Here is a 23,926-nt window from a genome sequence, read left to right on the forward strand (position 1 = left end):
TTTACCACAAGGTCATTTATGATCAAGTGTATCGCACCATCCAGCAGCAACAGAACCAATGTTGTAATACTAGTATTAAGGAAATGCTGAGCAAGCATTAATACTGGCAATGAGTAAATTGTAAACAACAGTATGGCAATTGTAACACGCATGAGTAGCACAACCATCACTTTAAAGCACATGCAGAGGTAGACTGCATGATTCCATTAATGAAAAAAGATTGCAGACAGACAAATTTGTCAATGCCATGGGTTTTTTTTTACCCTGTACCAAAACATAATCCGTAATTATGTTTTTGCACACCACTCACCCGGCAACTATAGGGGAATTGGCAGTTAATTGAAAAGCCGCCTTAATGAGTAATATCCAACTCAGGAGTTGTATTAAAATGTATGTATTATGCCAACAGAGATGTATTAATCCAATTATGTGTTTATTATTATGAGCTGTTATCATCCTGCAACAACACCAACAATACAATTACAATATTAATACAGAATAATTCATGAATTGAACCTGCTTTATCTTTCTGACATTGTAAATTACGATGGGCATTATTATAACAACATTTTTGATAGCTCTCACTTTGGATCTCATTAGAATGTGCAGGATTTCCTGTTGTAGAAATATTTATTTAAAAACGAATTCTCCTTTGCGTCTGACATAGCACAGATTTGTCAGGACAATTGTTTATACACTGAGATACATTGTTTACATTCTATTCCCATCAGGGCCCATAGCAAGCCCCATTTGGCCCTCGGAGGAGTAAGGAACGTCTCGTTGAACCTGACCATCGCTAACGCCGGTGACGACGCTTACGACACCAACATCTATCTCAACTTCTCCCGAGAGGTTTTCTATATCAACTTCTGGCAGAAGGTTAGTTCCACACCTGTCAGTTGTCCATATCACTCTGTGTCCCATCTTTCATTTTACTCAAAGGTTGACAGACAGTAGCTAACAAAAGACAGACAGAGAGGAATTACAAGCGCAGCCAATTTTGTTGTCCCAATATTTTTCTGTAGTCACAAGGCAATAGACTACAGTGGAACCTCGATTTACAAACTAAATTGGTTCCTGAATATGGTTCCCAAACCAAGAAGTTTGTATAGTGAAGCAGAGTTCCCCATAAAAAAACAATGTAAACATGAATATCTACAAAAGTCCCTATTTTATAAAAACAAGGCTCCAGCACCCCCCCGCGACCCCGAAAGGGACAAGCGGTAGTAAATGGATGGATGGATGGAAATACACACTTTGAAGACACTATCGTGTATAAATACATACAGTATAAATATATATACTGTATGTATATATATGTATGTATATATATATATATATATATATATATATATATATATATATATATATATATATATATATATATATATATATATATATATATATACAGCGGTAGATGGATGGAAATGCACACTTTGAAGACACTATCGTGTATAAATACACATATATATATATATATATATATATATATATATATATATATATATATATATATATATATATATATATATATATATATATATATATATATATATATATATATATATATATATCCACACCAGCAACGGCTTTTCAACCTGGTTTCGCACTTTCTCTTGGTCCTTGCGAAGATATATAACCCCTTTTGGCCAAGTCACCAACCATATAAACATTCTTTTTACATAATGGTTGCAATTGTGGACTCGTTTCTCCCTTATTTGCGAGCCCATCCGTGCGCTATTATAGCTGCTGCCGTGTACACCTCACAAATATGTAAACAGGATGTGATGTAGGGGCAGTGATGAAGTGATATCATTGAAATGGCAGCCCCCATAAGGCTTCCAGCCACACACAAAATGAATGAATAAATGAATGAAGTGTTCCTATGCCAAGACATGGTTCGCACACAGAGGCTTATTTGGTTCAATCTAAAGGTTTGTTGACTGAAAAGGCCGTAAATAGAGGCGTTTAAAAATCCAGGTTCCACTGTATATAATGAATGCAGGCACGTCATCAAATATTGATTACAGCTATTCTTCATTGTGGAAAATCCTTGTGATGTCTCCTATAAAATAAAAGCAACCCACTTCCATCTCCTGTGAAAGCTGGAGGAAAGATTGTCTTAAATGTAAATGGATTTCACAGTGGCGTTCTCTGCCCCCGCTCACGTCGGTTTGAAAAGGCAGCCAGAAGGTCTGAGTGAGAGAACCCATCACTTTGCTTTTTAGAAGCTTGATGGGACGACGTCCAGTCGGAAGAACCACGACAAGTGATGAATGAGATCTTCCCTGTGAACTTCCTAGCACTATAACATCAAATAACTTCCTCCAATAAATGTGAAATTAAATTCAAATAGAATCTGAGCTATGGGGGAATATCTGAAAAGCAGATCTGGAGCGCCAAAGTTAATTTAATATCCCCCTGCTGACGTCGTTTATCAGGTTGCCAGCACTGGCCTCGAGAACCGGATTGCCAGGGTGGCCTGCTGCACAAAGGGAGCAGGAAGCCAACAATATGATGACGTGACAAACAATCTGAAGAGCAGATTTAATGCGCTGGGAGACATTTCTAATGACTACCAGAGAAGACCAAGGTGATGACATATCCCCTTTTTTGCAAAGTGGAGGCCAACTCAGTTTCCCCAGAGGATTATACCCCAGTAAACCCAGCGTGAACTTGTCCGCCCCTCAGAATTAAGAGTGAGGGACTAGCTGGCTGTTGTTCTTGCAACGAAAGCTGTCAGAAAACTGTGAAAGCCCAATTGCTTGGAGGAGTTCTGCCCATAACCTCCCTGCTTGGCACTCAGCAACAAAGGGTTGGAGTTGGGGGTTAAATCACCAACATGATTGCCGGGCGTGGCGCCGCTGCTGCCCACTGCTCCCCAAGGGAATGGGACAAATGCAGAGGACAAATTTCACCACATCTAGTGTGTGTGTGACAATCATTGGTACTTTAATCTTTAATCTTAATCTAAGACTCCTGTGGGGCTGCAGATGCTTCAGCTGTAGCTTTTCTAGTATGTAAATAAGAGAATATTATTTCATATTTACCTCAACTGAAATGTGTTTTCAAATCCTTTCTATGCACTTTTTGAATATGGTTGTCTCCTTCAATAATGTGGTAGAAGCAAAACTGTTTAATTAAAGTAAAACAAAATAAAATTACTCATCCTTTAAAGACTCTTAACAAATGTTTAATTTGTAAGTAAGTTCCATTTCTGCTACTTTGGCTATGATTACACGTTTCCTTTTTGCATTTTTGTGTTGGCATCTCTCATAACACCAACAAAGCCAAAGAAAAAGAAAACCTACTTGTGCCGTTAATCATTCACATACTCGATGAGCTGAAGTCACACCTATATATTACCATGTATTTATTTTTGAATAAAAATAGATCATTATACAAAGGTGACTAATGCTAATGTCTACGTAGTTATTTGTTAATAGAGGGCTTAAATCTATGCTCTCTGTCTGTCCCTAATATTATTTATGTCTAATCCAAAGACACGATGAAATGCATAGTTGGACAGCGATGCTATCCTAATTAGACGCAGCTTCCATGCACTATTTTAAGAACACACATGCAATAATTTCTGCAGTGTCACATCTCTTCATGAATCTGACACAGACTAAAGAACTTGATTGATTGATTGATTGAGGCTTGTATTAGTAGGTTGCACAGTGAAGTACATATTCCGTACAATTGACCACTAAATGGTAACACCCGAATAAGTTTTTCAACTTGTTTAAGTCGGGGTCCACTTAAATTGATTCATGATACAGATATATACTATCATATATACTATCATCATAATACAGTCATCACACAAGATAATCACATTGAATTATTTACATTATTTACAATCAGGGGTGTGGGGGGGGGGCAGGATATGGACAGCAAGTAGTGGACATAGAGAGAGAGATAGAGAGAGAGAGAGAGAGAGAGAGAGAGAGAGAGAGAGAGAGAGAGAGAGAGAGAGAGAGAGAGAGAGAGAGAGAGAGATCAGAAGGCATAAGAAAAGGTATCTGCATTTGATTGTTTACATTTGATTATTAGCAATCCGGGGAGGGTGTTAGTTTAGGGTTGTAGCTGCCTGGAGGTGAACTTTTATTGCGGTTTTGAAGGAGGATAGAGATGCCCTTTCTTTTATACCTATTGGGAGCGCATTCCACATTGATGTGGCATAGAAAGAGAATGAGTTAAGACCTTTGTTAGTTCGGAATCAGGGTTTAACGTGGTTAGTGGATAAATAACTGAAAAACACACACATTGCCGAACATGGCCATTTATGGCTAAAAATAATAAATTAGACAAAAGAAAACACTACAACATATTGTACTACTAATTTGGAAACAGAGGAACCAAGTAAAGCTAAATGTACAGTATGGATCCTATCTCCCAAGCTGCACAGTTGCACAGATTCTGGCTGTGCGTCAATCTGCCCATCGAATGAACGCCTTCATCGAAGACAGCGTTTCTTTACTGTAGGGCTGGGGCCCATTGTTGGGTCGCGAGCGCCCCCTACTGGACCCCCAAAAAATATCTGTTTCTCAGCTGTGGTACCGTATGGCCCGCAGAAATTTTGACTAAAGTGGTGAAGCTATTTTCATTTGCGCTTTGAATTTATTGACAGTTTAGTTAAGAAAAATATTTATTATAAATATAGTTTATTCATTTTAGAACTACATAATTTTGATTGACATCACTAAATTGGCCCTGGTGTGTGAATGTGAGTGTGAATGCATGTTTTTCTGTCTGTGTTGGCCCTGCGACGAGTTGGCGACTTGTCCAGGGTGTACCTTGCCTTCCGCCCGAGTGCAGCTGGCATAGGCTCCAGCCAACACCCACCCCGGGAGGGACAAAAATAGATGGATAATTGTATGTAAATGTTCATCATTCCTTCATCAGACCTGCTCAGTGTCCGCCCTGAGACTGGAAGGTCGTGAGTTCAAACCCTGGCCGAGTCATACCAAAGACTATATAAATGGGACCCGTTGCCTCCCTGCTTGGCACACAGACAAGCTCAAGGGTTCGAATTGAGGGTTAAGTTACCAAAAATGATTCCCGAGCGTGGCTACCGCTACTGCTCACTGCTCCCCTCACCTACCTGGGGGTGAACACGGGGATGGGTCAAATGCAGAGGATCATTTCACCACACCTAGTATGTGTGTGACTATTGTTGGGACTTTAACTTTATTCATGATCCTTTCTTATGCCGCATATAAGTACCATCCCAGCAGGCACAAGACATTGATACAATGTTGATTATAGATATGCATACAACGGACTTTGAAACAACGTTGCAAAACCACGTTGTTGTCCGACGTTGGATCCACGTTGTTGGTTGGGAAATGACCGAATTTCAAAGGTCAAATCAACGTCACAACCTGACATTGAATAAACGTAGTCAAAAAGCATGTTGTTTCAACGTGATGTTTGAGTTGCTCAACATCAGGACCTAATTCAACGAGTTCTCAACGTTGTTTTAATGTCGTGTACCTGCTGGGATGAAATTGAATACTGTAGCAAGATTACTAATTCAGTGTTAATATTTGAGTGGGCCTCTCTGTAGTGAAAAAGTTGGGCACAGAGGGCGGGCCCCCCTGAAACATCACAATTTCACAAACAGTCGTGGGCTCCTAAGCAGAACTCTTAACGTCACACACAACTTCAGGGTGGCCAGCCGACATAACAAGTGCAACAAAGTCGCATTGTAGCGTGCATACACGATGACAAGCACAGCCTGGATGAACAAGATCTTCCAAATGCCTTCACAATAATGCTCCACAGAGCCAAAAAAAGTTGTCAAGGTAAATCCGCCTCCACAAAAAACGGGAGAATAAGACCTAAGTGAGTACAGTGCACTGCTCACATGTCATTATTACAGGATATATTTTTCAAAGACAGTCCTGTAGAAATTAAAATTGGATATACTTTAGGGTCGTTAGTGTACAGCTTGAAAAATACTCAGCCATTATTGTCTAAATTGCTGACAACACAAGCGAGTGGACCTTACAGTTTCCAAATTGAATAACAATACCATTTTGACTGCTTTCCAAGCGATACACTGACTACTATAAGTTGTATCAACGTGTCATTTCTATAAAGATATAATAGAATGGCCGCAAGGAGGAAAAACTATTCCCAAGAATAAAGACAACTCCTGGTTGTTTTCTTTGTTTTATTTTAGCCAAAAATAGAACAAGCACATTATGAAAACGTACAAATCACAAATAAACAAAACACTTCAAGTTTCTTGAAAATTATGAGGAAATTGGTGCAGCTTCAAAAACACAATGAGCTGAGACTTTGTCTCAGTGTATCGACAAAGCCAGGATTAAACTTTAAGTCACAGTCTTTCTGGGATTGAACAAAAAACACAACATGTAAACTCTTCTAGGTATCAAATACCTCCCTTTGTCATGTCCACGTATCAATCCAGTGCAAAGTCAACAAACCGTAAGAAACAGAGGTAAAAACTATTCAAAAGGGTTAAGTTCACTTTTGTTGTGTTTGACAGAGACATTTTGGGGCAAGGAGGGTGCCAAATGACGATGTGTTCGAAGCAGAAGACATAAAACGGCAGGTTTTCAGTTTCATGTGGGTCGAGGAGGAGGAGCCACAGTCACCCTTTACTGTGTACCTCTTGCTTGGCCCCGGTATAAACTGTTTGCTTGCCTAACAGAATTGCAATTGTGACATCTAGTGGACAGATTTAGAACAGCAGTTTCTTTCATTAAAAAAAAAAGCAGCTAATTTTTATACTTGGCAAGCTCATTACGCCTAATCCGGCTAATACGTTTGACACCCCTGCCTTATACTGTACAAACTGTACATCCACCTGTGTATTGTCATTAGAAGTTTAGGATGACACTAAAGAGGAGTAAACCATTTGGATGCCCCGGCATTTGTGATTGTGTGTGTGTGTTATCATGGCAGACCAAAGTAAACAAGCGACAGAAAGCGAAGAAGTGCTGAACAAACAGACCGTGGTCGTTGTTTTCCCCAAGGAGGCACCTCACGCCACATGTCTGTGCCCTGCTCTCGCTCAAGCGCTGCCAGGTGGACGATGGGTAAACAGGACGCATTCCCCACCGTGCACTCTTCACAGCCCCGCGGGATAGGCGGTGTTTGCACACAGGAATACAGGAAATAGAGGAAATTCCATCATTGCCCCCCAACTACCAGCCGCCTCCCAGGCCCAGTCCACTTTGGGCCAGGAAAAAAGGGAAGCGCCGCTCGTTTTAATTGAGTCAATGAACAGGAGGCGCACAGCCACACCCTGCTGAACCAGCAGAACCAGAGAAGGGAATGACATAGAAGATGGATGTTTACTTGTTAAATATGTCACCACTATTCTGTCTCTTGCAGCATAGTTGGAAGCATGCTCTACAGGCTTGTTAAAACTTGGCAGCAACCCGAGTATTTAGACATCCTCCATGGCTGACCCCCTGCAGAATGTTCCGGGGGGGGGGCTTGTTCAGTTGTGTCTCTCTGCCCTCGTCAGTGCTCCCACAACACAGCCTCCCAGTGAACTATTGCTGAAAGAATCTGTACTCCTCGCAGGGTCGGGTTTGAATGTTTACACAGTGCAGCCGGTGGAGCTCCATATTGTTTAGACAAGCTTCCAAACACACGGCCTGGAGCTCGGCCAACTTACCCACCCGTTAAGATTTGTGCGTGTGCGCCGTCACTGCTTTGTACAATATAGAACTTTACATAGGCAGGTATTAAACTCCTAATCAATCACTCAAGAGCCGTGAACTCAACCCCAATCAAACACTTTTGGGATTAGCTTCTTCTGAGATTGAGAGCCAGCAGGTGGTGTCTCAACTCTGTCACACCTTCCGAAGTCTTTGTCCACCTGTACACTTATCACAATTGATTATTGTCGTCAAAGTCGGCGCTTTGTCTGCTGTGTCTTCCTTCCTTTTTGCGACTCCCACGTCACCGACCGCGTCTCCTGTCCGTCTGTCTCCCCTAAACTTACTCGCGCTATCTGTCTTTTTGCAGGAAGAGAAGGGTATTTCCTGTGAACTCGTCGACTTGGATTTCCTCAAGTGCAGCGTGGGATTTCCCTTCATGAGAGCGCAGACCAAGGTATGGCTCCAAGCAAGCCGATGTTGTATTTTTACCCCCGCTGTGCACAGTAAAAAAAAAATAAGAAAACTCATTTCTACTCATTTCTCTTCCCAAGTATCATTTTGCAGTCCTTTTTGACACAACTCAACTCTCTGGGGAAAATGACACACTGCAGTTTTTGGTGCAAGCCAAGAGGTATGTTGGGTGGGAAAAAGGCCTTGGCAGACATTTCATTAGGGACACAGACCACAGTTGTCCAAACGTTGTGTTTTTTTAAATATGCCACTGGCTAATCAAAAAAGAAACATGCAGGCCCCATATTATGGCTCCTGGATCAGACTTTGAACACCCCTGATGTATGTAATGTAATCCAATACAAGAGCTGTATCAACGTTGCCTTTACAACGATAATAATGTGAAGTTTAGATTTGTGTCATTATTAAGGAGGCATGCATCACACTGGAAGGCATTTTCTAATACTATATCTTACAACATGAGTGGACCCTTAATATGAGAATCATCTTTCATTATGATTGTTCTGATCATGAGATCGGAGAGCGTGCCGATATTTATCATTTTTAACTGATCGGCTATCAGCTGATGAGCTGTCGAGCCAAACCGATTTTCACCGCAGCTGTGTCCCTGGCTCAAGACTGTACTCATGTGAATAAATCCTTCAAAAGGGATGCACGCTCAGGGAGACACAATTGCATTTACGGATTCCTTGTTGCACACATGCAGGAGGTACTGTACGTGAATTTCAGAGAGTGCGTGAACGAACATGTCCTCTATGGGTAGTGTGAAGGCGCTAAGATCATCACCACCATGGCGGAAAATAAACTAAATTTTTTCCACGTAACATTATCACTGGAGGACAAGAGGAAAAGGAATAGCTAAGCATGCTAGACACACACCGAGCAGGACGACACAATAGGTTAACCGTTAAAGCTTCAATGTAAAGTGGGCGTGATCGATCCAGATGTCGATACTATCCATACCTAGCATAGAATCAGTATATAAATGATACTAAAGTTATTAGATTTATATTTTTATTTTTGTTGTTCGTATTATTACAAAATCTTTTTTGGCGTTTTTGTTTATATTTTACAAAGTCAGGGAGTACGTCTCTGGATACAGGAAGGTTTTAAGGGCAAAACCCAATTGATTTAAATGAGAGCCACTTGTAGTTTGTGTTTTGTTTAGTTACTGTGCAAGGCAAGGCAATTTTATTTATAGAGCACAATTCGTACACAAGGCAATTCAAAGTGTTTTACAGATAAATAAAAAAAAGGAAAAAAAATAAAGTTTTAAAATCATAATTCAAATTAAAATCAGAAAATACAATCTTCATAAAAAGAATCATAATTAATTAAAATCAATCAAATAATGTAGTTAAAATACTTTCAGTTGTCATACGCACAATTAAATAAAAGTGTTTGCAGCCTGGATTTGAACATTGCCAATGTTGAGGCTTGTCTCACATCTACAGGTAGATTATTCCGGATTTTAGGAGCATAAAAATGAAACACAGTTTCACAATGTTTGGTCCTGACTCTGGGCACCAGCAGGTGACCACTCCCTTAGATGGTTCATATGGTTCTAACATGTCAGAGATATACTTTGGCACAAGACCATAACAAGACTTGTACATGAGGAGAGCTGTTTTAAAGATGATTCTCTGAGCAACAGGAAGCCATTGCAGTGACCTGGACTAATATGGTTGCATTTCCTGATTCTAGTCAGAACTCGAGCAGCAGCATTCTGGATGTACTGCAACTGCTTTACAGCTCGTTTACAGAGTCCAGTGAGAAGGCCAATGCAGTTGTCTAACCTGCTGGAGACAAAGGCATGGATTAGTCTTTCTAAGTCTGATGTTGGCAGTAATTTTCAGGTGGTAAAAAGCTGCTAATGTTATTGACTTAGTGTGGCTGTTAAAGTTCAAGTCTGAGTCCGTTATTACCCCTAGATTTCTAACCTGGTTATTAGGTTTGATGGAGAGGGTCTAGCCACTTTGTTTTTATTATTTTTACTTTGACTTTATTTTTCAAACAGGGACTGTACATATTGATGAACACACAAGTGTAAATCTGCAAGATTGTAGCTAGTGGCTAATTTCCATCTTTCGTCCCTGTTATAATTAATGCCAAACGTAAAAGAACAGGACTGCACCGAACAACAGGATAACAAGGCTATATACAGCAATAAAACAATAATATTAGAAAGTCCACTAGGACTGAAAAAAATGAAACAATAAACCAAATTACTAATGACAGACCAGCAATTAATGACCATAGAAAGTCAGATTTAAGTATAAGAGTACTTAAGTAATAAAGTGCTTGATTGTTAAGATATACAAGAGGAAAAAAACATTGTCTGTTAAAAAATGCTGATTCACAGGTTTGTAAAGTGCTGGTGTAGATTGCTCATTGCCCTATTGCAATTATTTTGCACACATGGACACGTGTGTGCAAGTATTATTGCACAGGTTAGCATACATAGTTGTGATTATGTATGCCTATTTCACAACATGGCATACATTTTAATTTTCCTGAGGGAACTCTCCTGAAGGAATCAATAAAATACAATCTGTCTATCTATCTACAGTATATATCAAAGTGTATGTAAGCAGACAAAGTCACAAGACCTGGTTTATAACCAGCAACTCCCCACCCGAAAAACACAATTAAAAATACACTTATCACTCACATCAGTTACATGTGATAATATATTTCAAGATTCATTTTGAAGTAACCACAGTTCAGGTGCGTAATGACAGAAGTAAGAGTTTGTACGTCTCATACGTTACTTGGTATTGTGTTCCATAAGTGTGACGAGCGAAAAGAAAACTGATTGCCCAAAAGTACTTTTTCTGAATGGGACCAGACAGTCAACCCTAGATCCCGATCTCGTCGATTGATTTAAGTTTGTATTTTTATAAATTATTTTAGTGGAGGTGGATCTAGTCTAGAATGAATAATCTATGGCCCCCGGGATGATATTTGATTAGTATTAGAACGGGCCCGCAGGCAACGGCCGCCTGCTGCTGTTTTGCATGCAGCAATACTCCATCAGTATTGGCGCTAGGAATTTTCTAAATGGGGTCCCAGGGACCACATCAAGTCATAAAAATGGGGTCCCACAATACATTTTTGGGGTCCCACTTTTTTATAACCGTTTTGAAAACAAATTATAAATGTATGCATTATCCTGTTGTATTTCCTATTCTATATTGTGTTTTGGAAAAAAGTTGTCATAAATGTTACTTAATTCATTAAAAAAAAATAATACAAAAGAAAACACATTTTTATGCATATGTAAATGTATTCAGTTATAAACATTCATTCACTTTCTTCTTTCCTTCATGGATCTAAACTGTACCGCTGCCGGGATTTTTTTCTGTTCTATTTTTATATTGTCATTGTAATATTTTCAGAATGTGTTTGTTCTATTTTTGGCCAAAGTAAGACAAAGAAAACAATCTGAAGTTGTCTTTATTTGTTAGTTTTAATGCCATGATTTTAATAGTCCGGACCGCGTGTGCACAGATTTTCCTCCATGCGGCCCCTGAGCTAAAATGAGTTTGACACCCCGGGTCTTTTAGAACTGCCTTGTCTGCAATTTCGACAGTTTTTATTGTGGACTCGCTTGCCGATGCCCATTTTGTTAAAAAAATATATATTTATGTATGTCAAATTCAGTGCCAAAAAAGTAATACATCATCGGATTTCAAACAATACTGCAAATTCTACATTTAATAAGGTGCACTTCATGATTTTTTTTTTATTGTGTTTACCTTAGTTACTTTTCATTTTCAGTTCTTTAATCTATAGTCAAAGTATCAGATCAGGACTCAGATCGGCTCTCAGGCCAAAAAAATCAATTTGGGATCGTAGGCCAAAAATATTGATTGAGATATCTCTAATCATGGTGCAATGAAGTTCTACACATCCCCAAACTGCAAATTAGATTTGATTGTCCTGAATGTTTTGTCTTTTGGGTATAATTAGAATTGGTTTGAAATAGTTCTTTATTTGTTGCAGCGCCAACCCTGAGCACAAACTCTCTGACAACACTTTAGACATCTCCATCCCTCTTGTTCATGAGACAGACACAACTATTACTGGGTAAGAGCTTTAAACACACACACACACACACACACACACACATTCTAGTGTACAAACGATGCCTAGAAGAGCCATTGAGTGCCCGTCTGTTGGGTCTCAGAAGAGTCGTCCCACTGGAGGAGCGCATCAACATGAAAGGCATATCCGGGAATGTTTTATCACCGAGCGAAAGGGAGAGAGATGTTAAACAGTCCAAATCCACCAGAACTTTGACATCTGATAAGCTGCTGTGTCTGTTGTCTGTGAGGGGAAGGGAGGCGTCGGAGCACATCTGGCTCTTATCTCAACTACTACAGGGATGCTCACATAGGGCTAATACCACTCTAAATCACCAACTTTAACATTACTTCTGCAGCATGGTGACACCTAGCTCCTTTGTGTATGGAAACTCCATTGACTCGTCGCGCTTCATGCAGATAGAAGACATGGAGTGCGACTTTCAGCCTCTCAATCTCACTTTCCAGGTAAGGGAGGCAGTGTCGACACACACATTCAGTTGTCGGTATGTATTATATTATCTTCTTTGCATGTGTGTTCCAGGTGATAAACAACGGGCCCAGCCGGCTGCCAGGCTCCACTGTGGACATCAGGATCCCCAACCGACTTGCTGGCAACGGAGCGGACATGTTCCACGTGGTTGAGACGCAGGTGGATAGCGACATTTCCAGACCAAACGATTGTTCATTTGTTTATTCAGTCACATTTTTAGTTCTTTAGCGCCACGGCTTCCGACGGGGGACGTTGTGTGAGGGGCAGAGACCCTGGTGTTGACGTTGCTACCGAAGCCAGCCAAGCATTTTGTTTCACAACATTTTGCGTTTAGATATAGAAACACAATATTCCCAGTGGGTTTGGCTATTTTCTTAACCCTTGAGGTGGCCCTTTCATTGAGGTAGCTCATGGGGGAGCTCAAGCTGTTAATTGTGTTTACTATGAATGGGCGGACGGGGTTGACTATATCCCACCCTCCTTGAGCCCATCTGGAATCACTTTTAAGGGATCAGGCAGTTTGCACGGAATGGGAAAGGGACACCTGTGGAGCAGCTACTACTGCGCCACACCATGCCCAGCCTGGGAGCACATATCAAAAAGCTGTGAAGTGCACCAGACAGTATTTGATGTTTGATGTCATATATTCCTGCTTATTCATTTGTTTGGATGATGACACACATGTTCCGAGCTCCCGCCTCATATGTTCTTGGTTTACTCTACAAAATCCTTCAATCCTGCTTATTTGACGTATAAATACTGTTTTCCTGGGGGGGAGAATCCACCATGTTTAGGGGCGATGAATCATCAGAGCAGCAGTGGCAGGATAAAGCCATGAAGTAAAAGTGTGCGGTCGGACGTACTGGGTGGCAACAGGAAGTTTAAAAAATGGGCATCCATGTGTTCATTGATGCGTCAATATTAGCCCGACATCTCACATGACAAAGTGAAAATCTTAATAAGATTAAATATCTCTACGACCCCAAAAGGGACAAGCGGTAGAAATGGATGGATGGATGGATGGATGTCTTTATATTTTTTTACAAAAAATATGTTTTTCTCAGCTGGCACTTATTTCATATCAAACTTTATTTATACAACACTTTTCATGCACAGGTAAACACAAAGTGCTATACAAAACAAACAAACAAAAATAACAATAATAGAAGAAGAGAAGAAAACATACACACACGCATTCACACACACACATTCACACGCACGCACACACACACACACACACACACACACACACACACACACACACACACACACAGCACTGTTGACAATAACAAAACAAAAACAAAACATGGCATGACGCTGAGGATTTGAGAAAAAACGCCACGTTTGAGGCATCCACACTGGATAATAACTATAATTAATGCCATTTTAAAAAAACAATTTTATATATATATATATATATATATATATATACACACACACACACACACACACAATATAAAACATATGATAATATATGTAAAAATTTAAATATAAATGAAATAAATACTAAATTAATAAGTTAGTAAAAACAAAACATTGAGATAATAATAGTAGAAATATTAATGATGCAGCTGAGATAGGTTCCAGCACCCCGGCGACCCCAAAAAAGGGACAAGCGGTAGCAAATGGATGGATGGATGGAAGATAATAAACAACAAAATAAAAAATTTAAACAGATGATTAGTAAAAAGCCTGATTAAAAAGGTGTTTCTTTGGCCTTTTTTTTTTTTTTTTCACTTTTACTACCTGTTTTTTTTAAGTCTGTCTTCAAGATGTTCTATTCTTAAGGCGTTCCCAGATTGCAAATGAAACCACACTCCACTCTCTCCAAAATTATCATATTGTATCTTTTTAAAATGTACACTGTTAAATATAATAATATGTATATATATCTTAATTTTGTTTCCAGATATGGTCAAAAACATACTTAATACAGGTGAAACTCAAAAATATTACAATGTCGTGCAAAGGTTCGTTTATACCAGCAATTAGACTTACAAGGTGAAACTAGTATATGACATAGGCTCATAGCATGCAAGATATTTCAAGACTTCTTTTGATAATATTTTGACGATTATGGCTTATAGTGTCATGACCTGTAACTACTGGCCATGGACTGTCTTGTTTTGTTGTATTGAGTCCTTAAGTTTGTGTTTAGTTCTATGGTTGTGATTTAGTTTCTGTTTTCAGGGCTTCTTGGTAACGTTTGGTTGCTAGGAGCCCTGATTGTAAGCACCTGCTTCACGAGACCCACCTGCCTGTGATCGTTAATCAGAGAGATTAAAATGCCAGTGTCACCCGGTGTTCCTCGCTGGTCCTCTGTGCTGTGTTGGTGTTGTTCCTTTAACTCTACCTACGTTTTCACTATGGTAATCTTCATGCTAAGCTTGCAACCAAGTTGTGTTGTTTTTGCCTTGTGTGTTTACCTGCACCCTGTCTGAGGTCCTCCGCATCTTTGGAATCACAAACACTCCAACATGCCAGCATAGCTTATGAAAACAGTTTTTAGTTTTCAAAAACTGTAAACCACGATCATCAACATTATAACAACTAAAAGCTTGACAGATTTCACTTTATATCGCATATTCGTTTCACATTTGAAATTAAATTGCTGAAATGAATGAACTTTAACACAATATTCTAATTGTTTTGAGTTTCACCTATTGCAGGGGTGTCAAACTTGTTTTTACTGAGGGCCACGTTGCAATTATAGCTGCCCTCTGAAGGCTGTTTGTAACAATTTACAAAGAAAACTGTTGTATTATATTGTTTACTCGCAGATTAATGGATAACTTGCTTTGAAATTCTAAATCAAGTTGACAGATTTAAGTATTTATTTTTGATAACCCAAAAAAATGCTTGGAACATCTTGATTAATGTTCAGATATTATTTAAGTGTTGAACATATGCAGATGCATGCAGTACATTTGTATTCCAAAATTGAAAGTAGTAATACAAAAAAACTTTTTTCCCTCAGCCTTTTTAGGCCACATAAATATGGCCACAAAAAAATTACTTGGCTGATCGCATAAAACGATGTAGCAGGCCACATTAAAGAATGTGGCAGGCAAGCTTTAACAATGTGGCAGGCCACCTAATTGAGTTGGATGACATGGCAGGCCATTTAAATGATATGGCGGGCCACATTAATTGAGGTGACAGGCCCAATCTGACCCCCGGGCCTTGAGTTTGACACCTGTGACCTATTGATTCACCCAGTCACAACATTAAGTACACCTGCACACTCTCCAATCGATTCAAAGAGTGCATACAAAAACTTAGTTTTAGCAGCACTTTTGTCACTGCATGTCGCACGTCAGTGTTGTGTGCATGCCGAGATTACATGAAAATAAGACTTTAGTATAAGTCAGAATCTGGTACATTGATTAAAATTGCTTGAAAAGTGCCTTCAATTTTAAATGTCTGACCCCTGACCGGGACTGATTTCCACCTCCCAAGCTTCAGGTCAGACTGAGGAGAGGGTAAAGGGGAAGTATTCCCTCGAGGGGAGGATGCTGAGCTGTAAACCAGCCACCTCTAAATCGCTCCATATGAAAAATCAGTTAGGGAGGGGTGCAGCTTTTTGTTTGGGAGAACTTCCACCAGGAATAATAATTAAGTTGGATCATTTTAGGTCATAGAAGCCTTTGTCTCTATTTTTTAGTTGCGTTAAATCAACAATTTGTGCACTTTTACACATCAATGCCACCTCTCTTATCAATTTCGCATGATGTTAAAGGCCTACTGAAATGACATTTTTTTATTTAAACGGGGATAGCAGATCCATTCTATGTGTCATACTTGATCATTTTGCGATATTGCCATATTTTTGCTGAAAGGATTTAGTAGAGAACATCGACGATAAAGTTCGCAACTTTTGGTCGCTGATAAAAAAAGCCTTGCCTGTACCGGAAGTAGCGTGACGTCGCAGGTTGAAGGGCTCCTCACATTTCCCCATTGTTTACACCAGCAGCGAGAGCGATTCGGACCGAGAAAGCGACGATTACCCCATTAATTTGAGCGAGGATGAAAGATTCGTGGATGAGGAACTTGAGAGTGAAGACTAGAGTGCAGTGCAGGACGTATCTTTTTTCGCTCTGACCCTAACTTAGGTAAAAGGGCTCATTGGATTCCACACTTTCTCCTTTTTCTATTGTGGATCCCGGATTTGTATTTTAAACCACCTAGGATACTATATCCTCTTGAAAATGAGAGTCGAGAGCGCGAAATGGACATTCACAGTGACTTTTATCTCCACGACAATACATCGGTGAAGCACCTTAGCTACGGAGCTAACGTGATAGCATTGTGCTTAAATGCAGATAGAAACAAAAGAAATAAGCCCCTGACTGGAAGGATAGACAGAAGATCAACAATACTACTATCAGGAGACACCGAACCAAACACTGGACCTGTAACTACACGGTTAATGCTATGCCGCCTGTCGAAGCCCAGCAATGCTGTTGCTAACGACGCCATTGAAGCTAACTTAGCTACAGGACCTCGTCAGAGCTATGATAAAAACATTAGCGCTCCACCTACGCCAGCCCTCATCTGCTCTTCAACACCCGTGCTCACCTGCGTTCCAGCGATCGACGGCGCGACGAAGGACTTCACCCGATCATCGATGCGGTCGGCGGCTAGCGTCGGATAGCGCGTCTGCTATCCAAGTCAAAGTCCTCCTAGTTGTGTTGCTGCAGCCAGCCGCTAATACACCGATCCCACCTACAGCTTTCTTCTTTGCAGTCTTCATTGTTCATTAAACAAATTGCAAAAGATTCACCAACACAGATGTCCAGAATACTGTGGAATTTTGCGATGAAAACAGAGCTTTTTGTATTGGGATACAATGTGTCCGAATACTTGCGTTTCAACCATCGACGTCACGCGCAAACGTCATCATACCTAGACGTTTTCAACCGGAAGTTTCGCGGGAAATTTAAAATTGCACTTTATAAGTTAACCCGGCCGTATTGGCATGTGTTGCAATGTTAAGATTCCATCCTTGATATATAAACTATCAGACTGCGTGGTCGGTAGTAGTGGGTTTCAGCAGGCCTTTAATTGTAAAATCCATAACTCTTTCTCCGTTCCCGGCTCGTTTCAGGTGGCAGACGGCCGAGGAAACTGCACCCCACACAGGAACCCGACACCCTGCTTCATCCCGCAGGACCGAGAGAGCATCTTCCACTCCATATTCGCCTTCTTTACCAAAACAGGCCGTAAAGTCTTGGTAACTATGCACGGAGCTGACGTTGCACTTGTGACTCCCAATCAATAATCAGAGTGACGAGGTGCACTAATAATTCTTCTTGCACGGTTTCTTTCACCCAGGACTGTGACAGGCCGGGGAGAGCGTGCATGACCATCTCCTGCAGCTTAGGTCCGCAGCTCAAAGAAGAAGCTTTGAGTATAGACACCAAACTTCTGCTCAATACGGAAATACTGAAAAGGGTGCGTGACCACAGCAAGAGTGTCCAATTGCGTGATGTTTTGACCTCCTGACGTAATCCAATCACAATTCTGCAGGACTCTTCTTCTGTGATCCAGTTAGTGGCACGGGGCCACATACAAGTGAATGACAGGACTGTGGAGGTGCCAAAAGGCCTGCCAGAAGACATCTCTGTGAGTACTTCTTGGGCCTGATCTACTAAGAGTGTGCAAACCATAAAATTGCAAGTAGTATTAGTCGGTGTGTTGCGTTTGATCTACTAAGACTGTGTGTACAATTGATGACAACAAGTGCAAAAGTGGTGCAAACCGCCATATTTAAATGAGGTTTTTGCTTATACTATCGGCATGATCTGCTAATGGAAACACTCATTTCCCTCCACATTCATGTTATCATGCTCTCCAACGTGTGTGCAATGTTGTTGAAGTAGCAGCACATTCCCGGGCGCGGCACCGCTGCTGCCCACTGCTCCCCAAGGGGTTGGGTCAAATGCAGAGGACAAATTTCACCACATCTAGTGTGTGTGTGACAATCATTGGTATCTTTAATCTTGAATCTTAAACATGAATAATTTATGCCATCTATAGACAACAGGTTGGTTTAATCAACCCCTTAAATCACATAGTAGCTATACAATTATAAAATTATATTGCTGAATAGATATGTCTGATAATTTTATTTCTGACAGTTCAAATATGTTGACACAGACACTTAAGGACAAAAGATTCATGAACTGTCCATCTGACGTAGAAGTGTGATCCCCTTCCTTCTCACATTGTTGTGTTTAACTGTGCCAGTTTGCATGCAGATTTCAGATGCGCTAAATAAGGACGTAAAATAGCGTCGGCAGAACAGTTTTAGTCTTGTTAAATCACATTGCGAGCGCTAAATATTTTTATTTGCATCCTGTCCTCCCAGTATTGTGGGCGTTCTGATAATCAGCATATTCCTACACGCCAAATGGATTGCGCTGCTTATTTTGCTCACTTATAAGACACAATCCTTCGTGCCGAAACTTAGTAGATCAGTTTTGTGTGTGCAATCAAGTTTGTACGCGTTACATGCAAACCTTTAGTACAATAGATCAGGCCCTTAGACCAGGGGTCCACAAACATTTTGACTCGGGGGTAGGGATGTCCAATAATGGCTTTTTGCCGATATCCGATATTCCGATATTGTCCAACTCTTAATTACCGATACCGATATCAACCGATACCGATATATACAGTCGTGGAATTAACACATTATGCCTGATTTGGACAACCAGGTGTGGTGAAGATAAGGTCCTTTTTTTAAAAATTAATAAAATAAAATAAGATGAATAAATTAAAAACATTTTCTTGAATAAAAAAAAAAGTAAAACAATATAAAAACAGTTACCGTATTTTTCGGACTATAAGTCTCAGTTTTTTTCATAGTTTGGCCGGGGGTGCGACTTATACTCAGGAGCGACTTATGTGTGAAATTATTAGCACATTACCGTGAAATATCAAATAATATTATTTAGCTCATTCACGTAAGAGACTAGACGTATAAGATTTCATGGGATTTAGCGATTAGGAGTGACAGATTGTTTGGTAAACGTATAGCATGCTCTATATGGTATAGTTACTTGAATGACTCTTACCATAATATGTCACGTTAACATACCAGGCACTTTCTCGGTTGGTTATTTATGCGTCATATAACGTACACTTATTCAGCCTGTTGTTCACTATTCTTTATTTATTTTAAATTGCCTTTCAAATGTCTATTCTTGGTGTTGGGTTTTATCAAATAAATTTCCCCAAAAAATGCGACTTATACTCCAGTGCGACTTATATATGGTTTTTTCCTTCTTTAATATACATTTTCGGCAGGTGCGACTTATACTCCGAATAATACGGTACATAGAAAATAGTAATTAATGAAAATGAGTAAAATTAACTGTTAAAGGTTAGTACTATTAGTGGACCAGCAGCACGCACAATCATGTGTGCTTACGGACTGTATCCCTTGCAGACTGTATTGATATATATTGATATATAATGTAGGAACCAGAATATTAATAACAGAAAGAAACAACCCTTTTGTGTGAGTGTAAATGAGTGTAAATGGGGGAGGGAGGTTTTTTGGGTTGGTGCACTAATTTTAAGTGTATTTAATAAAAATACAAAATAAAAATAAATAAATAAAAAAACGATACCGATAATTTAAAAAAACGATACCGATAATTTCCGATATTACATTTTAAAGCATTTATCGGCCGATATTATCGGCCGATAAATGCTTTAAAATGTATCGGACATCTCTACTCTGGGGGCTGCATTGGGTTAAGAAAATTTGGCTGGGGGACGGACTGTATATATATATATACAGTATATATATGTATATATATATATATACATGTGTGTGTGTGTGTGTATATATATATATATATATATATATATATACATGTGTGTGGGTATATATATATATATATATATATATATATATATATATATATATATATATATATATATATACATATATATATATATATATATATATATATGTGTGTGTATATATATGTATGTATGTATTCCGAGTGCGATGGTAAATTGCATTTTTAGACAATATTATTCGCCTGAACAGCTAAGAGACACCGAGAGTAACAAGCGGTAGAAAAGGGATTAGAAAGGACAGATTTTAAAAAATTACAATTAAAAAATAAGTAAATAAATAAAAAATTACCTGGGCTTTTCCGCGGGCCAGATTTTGGACGCTGGCGGGCCGGATCTGGCCCGTTGTTCGTAGTTTGGGCACCCCTGCCTTAGACTTTGGTTTTATAAGTCTGATTTTTTTTTTTTTAACCCTACGTACATTCTGAGGTTTGTGCTTACTCAATGTTTTACGTTGGAATCCACGCAGACGTTTATGAATGAGGCCTTAAGAGCCCACAGTAAGAGCAAGGGCAAACAGGTAAATAAATACATTTATGGGAAACAATGACATTATTACCTCTCTGACAGCGCAGGTGTACCTAATGCTGTGTCCAGTAGTTTTCCACGCTTTCGTTTGAGTTTTACTCCAAAATAGTTTTTTGTTTTTTTGGGGGGTGAAAATGTGGTTTGTTTCAACTCCAATAAGAAATGTTCACAGTGAGGTTTGTGGCTTTGGAAGTCTCTGGAAAATATCAGGAAAAAAATATATTCATGTTATGGCAAGTCTTTTGAGCGAACTGACCCTTTTGCATTGATGACCCCCACACACACTTATGTTGTTCTGAACTTTATACTTATATTTGAAGTCCGTTGTCAGACATCAGTGTGCTGAGTCCTGCAGGGAACAGCTGGGGTCCTACTCCTACTGGGTTCCTCAACTGGGTTCAAGGACACCCCGCTCACACACACACTGTTGGTTACTGGCTGATTGAATGACTCAGCACATGATGATTAAATTGAGCATCCTCTATGTAGAATTGCTTCTTTGATTCATTTAGTGACCAAAAGGTAGCCTTTCTGACCCTGACGCTGACCTCCAGACACCACCTAGGGTTTTTAGTGAACACACTCAAACTCTGATTTGTGTGTTTCTAATCATTCCTCAGTCATAAATCAATTACAACAGGAGGTGTCAAGGTCAAGGCCTGCGGGCCAGATCCAGCCCGCAAATTAATTATCTATGGCCCCCGGGATGATATTTGATTAGTATTAGAACCGGGCCGGAGACAACAGCCTTCTGCTGCTGTTTTGCACGCACCAATACTCCCATCAGTGTTGGCGCTAGGAATTTTCAAAATGGGGTCCCAGGGACCCCATCAAGTCATAAAAATGGGGTCCCACAGTAAATTTTTGGGGTCACACTTTTTTGTAACCGTTTTGAAAACAAATTATAATTATATGCATTATCCTGTTATATCTCACATTCTATATTGTGTTTTGGAAAAAGGTTTTCATAAATGTTACTTAATTCATTAAAAAAAATAATACAAAAGAAAACAAATTTTTATGCATATGTAAATTTATTCAGTTATAAACATTAATTCACTTTCTTCTTTCTTTCATAGATCTAAACTGTACCGCTGCCGGTACTTTTTTCTATATTTGTATTGTAATATCTTCAGAATGCGTTTGTTCTATTTTTGGCCAAAGTAAGACAAACAATACAATCTGAACTTGTCTTTATTTTTTAGTTTTAATGCCATCATTTTAATAGCCCGGCCCGCGTGTGCACAGATTTTCCTTCCATGCGGCCCCTGAGCTAAAATGAGTTTGACACCCCTGAATTACAAGTTTTGTACAAACGTTACATTTCTACAATGTCCAAGGGAGCGTTGATCTGGCCAAAACAGTTGTTGAATTCCAGCGCCGCGAGCTGGGTGAAGGTGTTAATGTGGGAAACTATTCAACACAGCGATTATCTTTATTCTGGGTTCTGTCTCACACCACGTTTTACTTCAAAGCCCACTCAACTCTATTTCAATGACGTGGTTCCTCGTATTTACACTCACTAATTGTGGAACATTTGCATTCGTCCAAGACCAATTTTTTTTCTTTTTGCATAAATATATCTCATAAAGCTAATGTACGCTCTTAACAGTGTTGGAGGCCTGCTTTCTGATATAAACACATGGTTAGTATTACTGCAGAGGAATGCCATGTTTCAGTCAAGTGGGGCTAATTTAGTGTAAATACATTAAAGCAATGATTCGTGCACAAACATATCAAATTACTTTAGTTCACAAGTAATTATTTGTCGAGCCAATGACGCATTTAGAATATTACATACTTAATAGAGGCCTTTGTGGTGCCGTGTGCACTCATTTAAAAACTGGACTTGGCAGTGACGGATGTTTCAGTGGGTCAATGTGCTGGGAAGTAGACTAAACCTGTGAGCTGTCGCCGTGGAAAAAGTTTGCTATGTGTAGGCTCCACATTTAAAAAGGGGAGTAGAGGATCTATGATTTAGCGCCATGCTGACCTAATAAGATAAATGTTCACTGCTAAACATGTGTCATCATTTTGATGGGAAACAGTGATAAAAATATAAAGGCACTTAGAGGAAAATAATACAGACATTTGTCAGCAAAAAGGACATTCACTGCAACAGGGTTTGTTTGGCTCCTGTTATCTGGTTGGTGCATTTATTTGTATTACTACATTATTATTTTGTTACATACCGTATTTTTCGGACTATAAGTCGCAGTTTTTTTTCATAGTTTGGCCGGGGGTGCGACTTATACTCAGGAGCGACTTATGTGTGAAATTATTACCACATTACCGTAAAATATCAAATAATATTATTTAGCTCATTCACGTAAGAGACTAAACGTATAAGATTTCATCGGATTTAGCGATTAGGAGTGACAGATTGTTTGGTAAACGTATAGCATGTTCTATATGTTATAGTTATTTGAATGACTCTTACCATAATATGTTACGTTAACATACCAGGCACGTTCTCAGTTGGTTATTTATGCGTCATATAACGTACACTTATTCAGCCTGTTGTTCACTATTCTTTATTTATTTTAAATTGCCTTTCAAATGTCTATTCTTGGTGTTGGGTTTTATCAAATAAATTTCCCCAAAAAATGCGACATATATGCGACTTAAATATGTTTTTTTCCTTCTTTATTATGCATTTTCGGCCGGTGCGACTTATACTCCGGAGCGACTTATACTCCGGAGCGACTTATACTCTGAAAAATACGGTAGTTTTGTATGATGGTTAACTAGCATGTATTCATCTAATTTGGCCCTAACACATGCTTTATGAACGCTGTTGGAGAGACCAAAAAGTGAGCAAAAAAACTTGA

The 23,926-nt window shown here is 39.4% G+C and overlaps 1 protein-coding gene across 1 annotated transcript in view; it reads left to right on the forward strand.

The window, feature by feature from the left end:
• The window catches only part of itga9 (integrin, alpha 9), a 120,620-nt gene that overhangs the window by 85,384 nt on the left and 11,310 nt on the right, over positions 1-23,926 (forward strand). Inside the window, exons 18-26 of the mRNA XM_062058393.1 lie at positions 732-879; positions 8,014-8,100; positions 8,198-8,277; positions 12,123-12,206; positions 12,562-12,670; positions 12,747-12,854; positions 17,803-17,928; positions 18,030-18,149; positions 18,225-18,320. Of these exons, the coding sequence (XP_061914377.1) occupies positions 732-879; positions 8,014-8,100; positions 8,198-8,277; positions 12,123-12,206; positions 12,562-12,670; positions 12,747-12,854; positions 17,803-17,928; positions 18,030-18,149; positions 18,225-18,320 (958 nt within the window). The remainder of the gene's footprint in view (positions 1-731; positions 880-8,013; positions 8,101-8,197; positions 8,278-12,122; positions 12,207-12,561; positions 12,671-12,746; positions 12,855-17,802; positions 17,929-18,029; positions 18,150-18,224; positions 18,321-23,926) is intronic.

Source organism: Entelurus aequoreus, linkage group LG09 (genome assembly GCF_033978785.1).
Source record: "Entelurus aequoreus isolate RoL-2023_Sb linkage group LG09, RoL_Eaeq_v1.1, whole genome shotgun sequence".
Lineage (NCBI taxonomy): Eukaryota > Metazoa > Chordata > Actinopteri > Syngnathiformes > Syngnathidae > Entelurus > Entelurus aequoreus.